At 40.8% G+C, this 12,953-nt stretch overlaps 1 protein-coding gene across 1 annotated transcript in view; it reads left to right on the forward strand.

The window, feature by feature from the left end:
• Positions 1-245: 245 nt before the first annotated feature.
• The window catches only part of LOC121576783 (tight junction protein ZO-3), a 35,331-nt gene continuing 22,623 nt past the window's right edge, over positions 246-12,953 (forward strand). Inside the window, 1 exon segment of the mRNA XM_045223589.1 lies at positions 246-833. Within this exon segment, the coding sequence (XP_045079524.1) occupies positions 783-833 (51 nt within the window). The 5' untranslated portion in view covers positions 246-782.

Consider the following 12,953-nt stretch of genomic DNA (forward strand, 5'->3'; position numbering starts at 1 on the left):
AGTTCTTACTTCCTTTTTACCACACCCAATTCTCACAATACACGCAGACTGGAAAGTAGTCTATATGGCCACCTTGGTCCTGCAATTGACATCTGAAGGCCTTCTAATGACTAATCTCAATTTAACCCCCCCCCCAAGAAAACAGGGGAGATTTGAAGGAAGGTCGACCAGGTAGAAGCAAAGAAGAAAAATCCAGCCGAAAATGCCTGTGCTCTGGGCCATGCGTATGTGTTTCTTTTGAAGAGATACAATCTAAACACTCGTTCCTCTCCAATCACAAGGCACAGTGACAGTGGCCTATATAGAAGACCTTTGCCAGAGCCTTTGGTGGAGTAAATACCCTGTCAGTTATTAACAGCCCAGTGTATCCATTCCTTCTGGTAACCATAGTGCCAGGCATGACTAAGCCAGCCCCGTAACCTGGGCTTCCATGGGAAAGTAGTACCTAACTGCTCTCCAGTCAGATTGGGAATATCCTTCCTCTCAGTGCCCAGGCCTATCTCAGCAACATTGGATATATGATTATGAAATACCTTTCGTAAATGGGAAGAGGCTAGGTGTCATTTGGGGAGTTTCTCAATAGCATCACACTGTTCCCTGTCACCTAGACTGTGTGGGGACAGGGTATCAGTGACTGTGGCTTGCTGAGATAAGGTGTAAAGCTCACATGGACTGTGCTGAGAACAGCTCCAGTGTGTCAGCCTCAGCCAGACCAGAGGTGACTCAGCCATATTCTGTCAGCAGGTTATTGTTGGACCCAAACAGGACGTTGCTGTTTTGTCATGAATCTGACACAGGCGCTGAAACTAGTCACTTATTCAGTGACACCACCGGTAAGAGTTCACTCAGTCTCTCCCTTTTGTAGCTTCTCTTTTGAGCTCAATGTTGGCTTGAGTAGGTAAAATCAAGTTTGCTGTGAAATTGCAATAAGAGAGGATGAGTGATTTACCTGATAAAATATGTTTGACTGATTTTATTGTTTGGTGTAGAAATTGAGTCAGTTGTTTATCTATTTTGTGTTAGTTTCAATGGTTTACTTTCCTACTGAATGTCACAATCAGTGTAACCATTAGGATTGGGATGTGCTTAAAGGCTAACATCATGTACAGTTAGGATCAAACAATGTGAGTTTACTGGCTGTAACTCCCCCTTAGTGATATGATTTATCTGCCTCTCAAAATTAGTATTTTTCAAGTTTCACATAACTATTAATCTAATGACTGGATGAAAGTGACTCACATTCTGGAGTATCTGTCTTCATATTTTTCATCTAAACCTCTTAAGGTATTTAAACGTGGGGCTATATGGGGTTTTACTGTGGCAAATGTGGTTCTGCCTTAATTCCTTGGCAACAAAGGGCAATAGAAAGTGCTGTATGAGTGGGAGTGGCAGAAGGGGTGGAGCCTCCCATTGGTGCAGGTGAGGTTTGTTTCTGCAGGGTGATTTTCAGTGGTCAGTACTCATTAGCTATTGATAACCCGGCTCACCTTTCAACCGGACCGCCAACTCAGGGTCATTTTGAAAGAGGTGGTGAAAAAATGTATTGGATTTGAAGCACTGTATGGATCTTTAATTTCGTTGCCCCCAACGTGGATTATGATATGGGATAGAGAGCAAGGTGTTTTTGCGTAGAAGAGAGGAGGCCACAGGTGTGTGTTGATAGGCTGATCTCCCAGAGGGGAATGGAAGTGAGATACAGAGAAGAAGTGGTGAGTACAAAGAACACTGCTTTAATGGTCTTTTATGAAAGGCAGGAAAGTACCTAAAGATTTTGTTGCTACCTTTTTTGAGGAAGTGTGGTTTAAGATTGTTTTATTATGATCATTGTGTGGCTTTTTTGTGTGTGTGTGTGTGAGGGGGGTTCTGCACTGGAAAAAGTAATTAGTTCTGCTAACAATTTATTTTGGTGGAAACTCGTTGCCTAGAACCATTTGAGTAACCAAAATCAAAGTACAGTGCATTCGGAAAGTATTCAGACCCCTTCCCTTTTTCCACATTTTGTTACCTTACAGCCTTATTCTAAACTGGATTAAATAAATGTTTTTCCTTATCAATCTACACACAATACCAATACAAGAGGTCAAAGGAATTGTCCGTAGAGCTCCAAGACAGGATTGTGTTGAGGCACAGATCTGGGGAAGGGTTCCAAAAAATGTCTGCAGCATTGAAGGTCCCCAAGAACACACTGGCCTCCATCATTCTTAAATGGAAGAAGTTTGTAACCACCAAGACTCTTCCTAGAGCTGGCCGCCCGGTCAAACTGAGCAATCGGGGGAGAAGGGCCTTGGTCAGGGAGGTGACCAAGACCCCAATGGTCACTCTGGCAGAGCTCCAGAGTTCCTCTGTGGAGATGGGAGAATCTTCCAGAAAGACAACCATCTCTGCAGCACTCCACCAATCAGGCCTTTATGGTAGAGTGGCCAGACGGAAGCCACTCCTCAGTAAAAGGCACATGACAGCCCGCTTGGAGTTTTCCAAAAGGCCCCTAAAGGACTCTCAGACCATGAGAAACAAAATTCTCTGTTTTTACGAAACCAAGATTGAACTCTTTGGCCTGAATGCCAAGCGTCACGTCTGTAGGAAACCTGGCACCATCCCTACGGTGAAGCGTGGTGGTGGCAGCATCGTGCTGTTGGGATGTTTTTCAGCGGCAGGGACTGGGAGACTAGGTAGGATTGAGGCAAAGTACAGAGAGAGCCTTGATGAAAACATGCTCCAGAGCACTCAGGACCTCAGACTGGGGTGAAGGTTCACCTTCCAAAAGGACAACGATCCTAAGCACACAGCCAAGACAATGCAGGAGTGGCTTTGGGACAAGTCTCTGAATGTCCTTGAGTGGCCCAGCCAGAACCCGGACTTGAACCCGATCGAACATCTCTGGAGAGACCTGAAAATAGCTATGCAGCGACGCTCCCCATCCAACCTGACAGAGCTTGAGAGGATCTGCAGAGAAGAATGGGAGAAACTCTCCAAATACAGGTGTGCCAAGCTTGTAGCGTCATACCCAAGAAGAATTGAGGCTGTAATCACTGCCAAATGTGCTTCAACAAAGTACTGAGTAAAGGGTCTGAATACTTATGTAAATGAGATGTTAGTTGTTTATTTTTAATAAATGTGCTAAAATGTCTAAACCTATTTTTGCTTTGTCCTTATAGGGTATTGTGTGTAGATTGATGAGAGGGGAAAAAAACAATTTAATCCATTTTAGAATAAGGCTGTAACGTAACAATGTGGAAAAAGTTAAGGGGTCTGAATACTTTACGAATGCACTGTATGTCTGTGTTCAATACTTCAAGTATAAAAGTGACATCACCACCCATATGGTTATATATTTTTATTCTAAATACTTAACTTTTTTGTGTTTTATGACTTGACACTAAAGTGCATTATGTATTCTGAACTATAACGATTTGAAGTTCATGTTTGTTGAAGTGAACTTAAATAACCTTCATTACTAATTTTTGTCAAGTGTAAGTAGTTCTGATTAGTAACTTTCAGTGGTTGTGTCTTAATGTTTAACATTGTTTTATGTATTTGACATTTGAACCTACTTTAGCAGGCAATGTTGAGCAGTGCTCATTAAGTGGTGCATATAACCTTTGTTGATGGTGGGGAATGGCTTGTCTCATTATTGAACGTCAGTTTGCATGACGGTTTTGATATCCGTTCATCATGATCAATTACACCTCATAGCACAACAAACTGGTTAATACTATTTTAGAAATATACTTTCTTCAAACATGCATACATCATTGTGTAAAAGTGTCATAAAGTCAAATTGGGAATTACCCACAATCCTCTAAAAACAGAGCCACGTGGCAGTATTAAGTATTCATAACTTGCAAAAACGTAATTCTAGAAAAGTACAACACAGATAAATCAGGTGTTGTTGTTTTTACTCATATCAAAATGTCTGACTACTACTTTATTATTTTAAGTAAAGGCGTAAAACATAATATAATTAAGTAAGAACAACTTATTTAATAAATGACTTGTAAAAAACTAGTGAATAACCTAATATTTGTTTAAAGTACTCAAACATTAAGTGATAAGAACATCTGATTTAAGTACCACTTGTATGATTTCAGTTCTACAAGCAGTTGAAGATGTTTAAGTAACTACTACTCAATTGTTTTAATGAGTTAGGTAAAAAAAATGTGTGTGTAAATTTCTCTGAATGCATTTAACCTACTCATGTTATTTCTGACAAGTTTCACCTTCCTTTTTTGAGAAAGTGTGGTTTAAGATTGTGTTTGAGTCATGTCTTTGACATTTTTCTAACAGAATAAAAGAAAACAAGCCAAGATTGTTGATTGTCAGAATCCCAAGCTAAATGTACACAGTCAAGAATGTTTTTCTATGTTTTATGTGCTTAGAAATCTCCACTTGTTCACTACCCTTTGCTGAAGATGTAGTCGTATCCTTTTCATACACAGACCGAAATCCCACATTTACTATGCCTGCTTCTTTTTGCCTGCTTTTTTGTATATCTGAAAGGGGTAGGGGTTAAAAAACAAGAACAAATAAAACCCACCTAAAAACCTAGTCATGATTCCTGCATTTTCACAGACAGTAGCTAGGTTTCCATCCAATTGGCAACAGTTTAATGCGAATATAAAAAAATACAACAAATAGAATACGCAAATTTTCCCACCAGAGATGTTTCCATCCAATTTACTTGTTGCAGATAAGGATATGTATGTATGTATGTATGTGTGTGTGTGTTATATATATATATATATATATATATATATATATATACACACACACACAGTGGGGGGGAAAAAGTATTTAGTCAGCCACCAATTGAGCAAGTTCTCCCACTTAAAAAGATGAGAGAGGCCTGTAATTTTCATCATAGGTACACGTCAACTATGACAGACAAAATGAGAAGAAAAAAAATCCAGAAAATCACATTGTAGGATTTTTAATGAATTTATTTGCAAATTATGGTGGAAAATAAGTATTTGGTCAATAACAAAAGTTTGTCAATACTTTGTTATATACGCTTTGTTGGCAATGACACAGGTCAAACGTTTTCTGTAAGTCTTCACAAGGTTTTCACACACTGTTGCTGGTATTTTGGCCCATTCCTCCATGCAGATCTCCTCTAGAGCAGTGATGTTTTGGGGCTGTTGCTGGGCAACACAGACTTTCAACTCCCTCCAAAGATTTTCTATGGGGTTGAGATCTGGAGACTGGCTAGGCCACTCCAGGACCTTGAAATGCTTCTTACGAAGCCACTCCTTCGTTGCCCGGGCGGTGTGTTTGGGATCATTGTCATGCTGAAAGACCCAGCCACGTTTCATCTTCAATGCCCTTGCTGATGGAAGGAGGTTTTCACTAAAAATCTCACGATACATGGCCCCATTCATTCTTTCCTTTACACGGATCAGTCGTCCTGGTCCCTTTGCAGAAAAACAGCCCCAAAGCATGATGTTTCCACCCCCATGCTTCACAGTATGTATGGTGTTCTTTGGATGCAACTCAGCATTCTTTGTCCTCCAAACACGACGAGTTGAGTTTTTACCAAAAAGTTCTATTTTGGTTTCATCTGACCATATGACATTCTCCCAATCCTCTTCTGGATCATCCAAATGCACTCTAGCAAACTTCAGACGGGCCTGGACATGTACTGGCTTAAGCAGGGGGACACGTCTGGTACTGCAGGATTTGAGTCCCTGGCGGCGTAGTGTGTTACTGATGGTAGGCTTTGTTACTTTGGTCCCAGCTCTCTGCAGGTCATTCACTAGGTCCCCCCGTGTGGTTCTGGGATTTTTGCTCACCGTTCTTGTGATCATTTTGACCCCACGGGGTGAGATCTTGCGTGGAGCCCCAGATCGAGGGAGATTATCAGTGGTCTTGTATGTCTTCCATTTCCTAATAATTGCTCCCACAGTTGATTTCTTCAAACCAAGCTGCTTACCTATTGCAGATTCAGTCTTCCCAGCCTGGTGCAGGTCTACAATTTTGTTTCTGGTGTCCTTTGACAGCTCTTTGGTCTTGGCCATAGTGGAGTTTGGAGTGTGACTGTTTGAGGTTGTGGACAGGTGTCTTTTATACTGATAACAAGTTCAAACAGGTGCCATTAATACAGGTAACGAGTGGAGGACAGAGGAGCCTCTTAAAGAAGAAATTACAGGTCTGTGAGAGCCAGAAATCTTGTTTGTTTGTAGGTGACCAAATACTTATTTTCCACCATAATTTGCAAATAAATTCATGAAAAATCCTACAATGTGATTTTCTGGAGAAAAAAACATCTCAATTTATCATAGGTACACTTCAACTGTGAGAGACGGAATCTAAAACAAAAATCCAGAAATTCACATTGTATGATTTTTAAGTAATTAATTTGCATTTTATTGCATGACATAAGTATTTGATCACCTACCAACCAGTAAGAATTCCGGCTCTCACAGACCTGTTAGTTTTTCTTTAAGAAGCCCTCTTGTTCTCCACTCATTACCTGAATTAACTGCACCTGTTTGAACTCGTTACCTGTATAAAAGACACCTGTCCACACACTCAATCAAACAGACTCCAACCTCTCCACAATGGCCAAGACCAGAGAGCTGTGTAAGGACATCAGGGATTGTAGACCTGCACAAGGCTGGGATGGGCTACAGGACAATAGGCAAGCAGCTTGGTGAGAAGGCAACAACTGTTGGCGCAATTATTAGAAAATGGAAGAAGTTCAAGATGACGGTCAATCACCCTCGGTCTGGGGCTCCATGCAAGATCTCACCTCGTGGGGCATCAATGATCATGGGGAAGGTGAGGGATCAGCCCAGAACTACACGGCAGGACCTGGTCAATGACCTGAAGAGAGCTGGGACCACAGTCTCAAAGAAAACCATTAGTAATTGTGTGTGTGTGTGTGTGTGTGTGTGTGTGTGTGTGTGTGTGTGTGTGTGTGTGTGTGTGTGTGTGTGTGTGTGTGTGTGTACAGTGAGGGAAAATAGTATTTGATCCCCTGCTGATTTTGTACGTTTGCCCACTGACAAATAAATTATCAGTCTATAATTTTAATGGTAGGTTTATTTGAACAGTGAGAGACAGAATAACATCAAAAAAATCCAGAAAAACGCATGTTATAAATTGATTTGCATTTTAATGAGGGAAATAAGTATTTGACCCCTCTGCTAAACATGACTTAGTACTTGGTGGCAAAACCCTTGTTGGCAATCACAGAGGTCAGACGTTTCATGTAGTTGGCCACCAGGTTTGCACACATCTCAGGAGGGATTTTGTCCCACTCGTCTTTGCAGATCTTCTCCAAGTCATTAAGGTTTCGAGGCTGACGTTTGGCAACTCGAACCTTCAGCTCCCTCCTCAGATTTTCTATGGGATTAAGGTCTGGAGACTGGCTAGGCCACTCCAGGTCCTTAATGTGCTTCTTCTTGAGCCACTCCTTTGTTGCCTTGGCCGTGTGTTTTGGGTCATTGTCATGCTGGAATACCCATCCACGACCCATTTTCAATGCCCTGGCTGAGGGAAGGAGGTTCTCACCCAAGATTTGACGGTACATGGCCCCGTCCGTCGTCCCTTTGATGCGGTGAAGTTGTCCTGTCCCCTTAGCAGAAAAACACCCCCAAAGCATAATGTTTCCACCTCCATGTTTGACGGTGGGGATGGTGTTCTTGGGGTCATAGGCAGCATTCCTCCTCCTCCAAACACGGCGAGTTGAGTTGATGCCAAAGAGCTCCATTTTGGTCTCATCTGACTACACCCAGTTCTCCTCTGAATCATTCAGATGTTCATTGGCAAACTTCAGACGGGCATGTATATGTGCTTTCTTGAGCAGGGGGACCTTGCGGGCGCTGCAGGATTTCAGTCCTTCACGACGTAGTGTGTTACCAATTGTTTTCTTGGTGACTATGGTCCCAGCTGCCTTGAGATCATTGACAAGATCCTCCCGTATAGTTCTGGGCTGATTCCTCACCGTTCTCATGATCATTGCACGAGGTGAGAACTTGCATGGAGCCCCAGGCCGAGGGAGATTGACAGTTATTTTGTGTCTCTTCCATTTGCGAATAATCACACCAACTGTTGTCACCTTGTCACCAAGCTGCTTGGCGATGGTCTTGTAGTCCATTCCAGCCTTGTGTATGTCTACAATCTTGTCCCTGACATCCATGGTGGAGAGTTTGGAATCTGATTGATTGATTGCTTCTGTGGACAGGTGTCTTTTATACAGGTAACAAGCTGAGATTAGGAGCACTCCCTTTAAGAGTGTGCTCCTAATCTCAGCTCGTTACCTGTATAAAAGACACCTGGGAGCCAGAAATCTTTCTGATTGAGAGGGGGTCTAATACTTATTTCCCTCATTAAAATGCAAATCAATTTAGAACATTTTTGACATGCGTTTTTCTGGAATTTTTTTTTGTTATTCTGTCTCTCACTGTTCAAATAAACCTACCATTAAAATTATACACTGATAATTTCTTTGTCAGTGGGCAAATGTACAAAATCAGCAGAGGATCAAATACTTTTTTCCCTCACTGTATGTATGTATGTATATATGTGTATATGTATATATGTGTGTGTATATATATATATATATATATATATATATATATATATATATATATGCAAGAAAATAAACATATGGGGATTGGAAGTGATGCAGACAATTACAATGATGGAAGTTACAATCTATCTGCAATATTAAAGCTGATCTACCCCCTAATTTTTCTTTATTTTAAAAATAGTTTAATGCAAATATTAAAAAATACCACAAATAGAATATGCACATTTTCCCACCAGAGTTGTTTCCATCCAATTGACTTGTTGCAGATAAGTATGTACGTAGTGCACATAAAAATAACTTCAGGTAAAATTCCCATCTACCAAATAAAAAAATACACATTTAAATGGGTTTCCATCGCATTTAACTCTGATGGTTTTGTCACTAAAAATGTTGCGTTTATATAGCGAATGTGCCCACTCTGGTATTGGCATGTGCGCTTTAGCCAACAGCTCGCAAATACAGTGCGCGTATAGCCTACATAATGAGATTATTTTAATTATTTTAATTTGTCAAACTGCAGCCAAACATCTATCATTATGTCACCAGAATAAGACCCTCAATATTTATTGAAAAGGAGCATCAAGCTCATCACCGTGCACTTTCACCACCCTGTGACGTTTATCATAATTTATTTCATCTGTAGCCTAATAAAACTGCGTGCTTTCCCGAGTCGTAGTGGGAGGACCACACACCTTGTTATCGCGTGACTCCAAGTTTACGTTAATATGCTGGTTACCCAGCCAACATTTCTATGTGGGGCCCATATGGGTTAATGAAGGGCTGTTCCATGGGCCCCATTAGGTATCCACATTGGCCCCACATGTGGTTGCCATTTTTGGCTTTATGTGGGTTCATGTTGGGCTTCATAAGTTGTGAAGCCCAACATGGCAACTGCATGGGGCCAACGTGGATACTGAGGACATCTTTATGGGCCCCTTGTGGTTATACGACATTGGCCCCAAGTGTTGACCCTTCTTTAACCCACCTAGGCTAAAACCTGGGGGCCATGTGGGTTATCGCACTTACCTGCATGGGTCCCAGGTGTTTACCCAAATGGGTGTGTAGTGACCTATATGGGCAATAAGTAGGCTGTAAAATGTGGTTTTCAATTGCGCTATCCACCTGGGACCAAACTGGTTTTGTTCTTAGTCTCCATGCAGACCCCAGATGTTGTTGCCCGAGCAAGCTTTCTTAAGAGATGACAAAAGCAGTTCTTTATAAAATAAATGGTTTATTTATAGCACATGCTCAGATCAAATACAATGCAGGAACTCTGATTACAGGTATAGTTCAATCTAATTACAAATGTACACATTGGTTTCCTCACCCAGTATACAATTCCAAAAATGTGCATGTCAGCAGTGAGGTTCTCAAGATGGAGGACTTTCAGTACAGTAGTGTTCCCCAATCCTGGTCCCAAAGGGGTGCGCATGTTTGTTTTTGCCAAAGCACTCACATACCTTATTCAATTCAAAGGCTTGATGATGTGTTGCTTAGTTGAATCATGTGCACCAATTTCAGTCCCCAGGACAAGGATTGCGAAACACTGCAGTACAGAACAAAAAGTGAAATGATGCAAATTATATGCAAGATCATTTTGCTCATTTGCATCATCATACTTTTTGCGCTGCACTGAAAGTACTGAACTTTATTGCTAACATGCACCATTTTTGGTATTATTTTAACAGTAGACTAATGAACAAAGTACTACAATAATGTTTTTTTTGTAAAACATCCCTTTCAGGAAAGCTGTGTCGAGTAACTTTTGCTCCATCACCTCCACATCCTGGACAGTATTCATAGTGTAATCAACCCCCTCAGGTAGTGTTGCTGTCGCCGTGTTTCCACTGTCAGGTCCTGACTCTTATTCATCCATGTCTGAGTCCGTCTGCAGATCAGATCTCCTCTTCCTTTTTACGTTTGATCCAGGCCTGTTCATAGGTAGCGGTGAAAAGAAACCATCATTCAGTATTTAGGCTACTGATCTAGTGCAACATTTCAGACTTTATCCAAGGACTCTACATTTAAATGTTTTACATTTTAGTCATTTAGCAGACGCTCTTATCCAGAGCGACTTACAGTTAGTGAGTGCATACATTTTCATACTGGCCCCCCGTGGGAAACGAACCCACAACCCTGGCGTTGCAAGCGCCATGCTCTACCAACTGAGCTACATGGGGCTCAGTTGCCCCAGCTAAATGCATACCTTAGCTGGAATCTAGTTGGGTTAACCTTTTGGGACAGACATGGGCGCGTTTACACAGGCAGCTCAATTCTGATGTCATTTGAACTTTTCTGGTCAGTCTGTTCTAACAAGTTGATTTGGCTAGCTCAATAATTGACCATGGTATTTCATTGACTTCAGTTAGTGTAGGAGGCCAAGTTTCTAATTTCAGTTTCGGGTTTGTTTCAGTTCGATTTTTACTAAAGTAACAACCGTTATAAAATAAAAAATTCATAAATTCCACACAAAAAAATACTTTAATCCTTACATCAATTCCATATGGCTTAAAAATCACTGGGGAAGCCAAGCTGTTATTATCATTGGCCAGTACAGAGAATTAAGTAAAACCACAAGTCCAAATCCCTATCTCCATCCATGGCTAATTTAGGAAAGGGCCAATTTTAGCTAGCTAGCTAGCTAGCCACCGGAGGACAACACAATGAAATGCAACAATTCAAGTTGTTTCTGTTAATGACGTATGCTCTCAAAGCGATTTGATAGGAGAGACGCCAAATCAAAGCTGACTTCCCTTGACACTTTCTTTTTTCTTTTTCCAGGACCATTTATAGTTGAGCTTGCTCAGTTTAGCTCAACTCTGACACATTTTTTACTACTTTTTTTTGTCAAGGGAGGCCAAATGCTCGCTGGCTTCCCTTGCATTTAATGCTACGGGCGGCAACAATGTCATACTCGTTTGGACCAGACAGTATCAGATAGATGGCCTACATGTAGAGAGACAGAGGGGCGCTGTTTCGCTCGCTCGGATGCTATCTGTGAGATACATTCAGCCTCTTGCGAATTGAAGGAAAATTATGAAACAGAGAGACGAAAGATACTATTATTTATATATAAATACACACTACCAGTCAAAAGTTTGGACACACCTACTCATTCAAGGGTTTTTCTTTATTTTTACTATTTTTTACATTGTAGAATAATAGTGAAGACATCAAAACTACGAAATAACGCATGGAATCATGTAGTAACCAAAAAAGTATTAAACAAATCAAAATATATTTTATATTTGAGATTCTTCAAATAGCCACCCTTTGCCTAGATGACAGCTTTGTAAGTCGCTCTGGATAAGAGCGTCTGCTAAATGACTTAAATGTAAATGTATATTTATTATTATAATTGTTTTTTTGTTTTTTTATGTCTTGGGGGAAGCCATAGACAATATTAACACCAGATAGCCAACTTACAACCTATTTAGAATTGAGTCAGGGCCTATTTGGTACCCATGTTGTAGCCCACATGACATGATTGGGTCCCAGTCATTATTCCTGAAAAAATAACACCAGATTGCCCACTTACAGCCCATTAAAAAAATTATTCAGGGCCCATTTGGGACCCACACTATAACCCACATGGGTTTGTCCATGTCTGGCCCAAAAGGTTAACCCAACTGGGTACCAGCTAAGATAAACATTTAGAGACCTTGCCCAGTTAAAACCCAGGTGGGGCCCACCTGGACATGTTGACTGGGTATTATATAAATATTTGCGCATTAAAGCGTTTCCACTGCCATTTCTCACTTAATACATTTTACAGACACAAAAAGATCCCACCTTGTATAGAGTATTTTGTTTGGTTGACCTTACAGTGAAATGCTTACTTACAAGCCCTTAATCAAGAATGCAGTTTTAAGAAAGAATACCAAAAAATGCAAATAGTCTGGGTAGCCATTTGATTAGATGTTCAGGAGTCTTATGGCTTGGGGGTAGAAGCTGTTTAGAAGCCTCTTGGACCTAGACTTGGCGCTCCGGATACCGCTTGCTGTGTATGACTACGGTGGCTGGAGTCTTTGACCATTTTTAGGGCCTTCAAAATAAAAGTATGTCATTGACAGTGATGCAAATGAATACAAATAGTGGAATTATGCAATGGATCACGCTAAACGAGGTTGGATTGTTGTTTCTATAAATTCAACAAAATAACATTTTTTTAATTTGACAAAAATCTGTTGAAATCACACTGGATGTATTAGACTTTAGAATTGCATTGGGGGCATATTTATTTCACTGTACAGCCTTACCTATGGAATATGGATCAATGACATGGGGTATCAGTCTACTCAGTGACACCCAAAGAACATTAGCGTCGTAGCTCTTATTGCGGGACTCTGAAACCACTGTGAATTGAGCCACATTTATTGTACCAGTCACCCTACTATGTGTATTGAACACTATTCCAGAGGAA

The sequence above is a fragment of the Coregonus clupeaformis genome, chromosome 11 (assembly GCF_020615455.1).
Source record: "Coregonus clupeaformis isolate EN_2021a chromosome 11, ASM2061545v1, whole genome shotgun sequence".
NCBI lineage: Eukaryota > Metazoa > Chordata > Actinopteri > Salmoniformes > Salmonidae > Coregonus > Coregonus clupeaformis.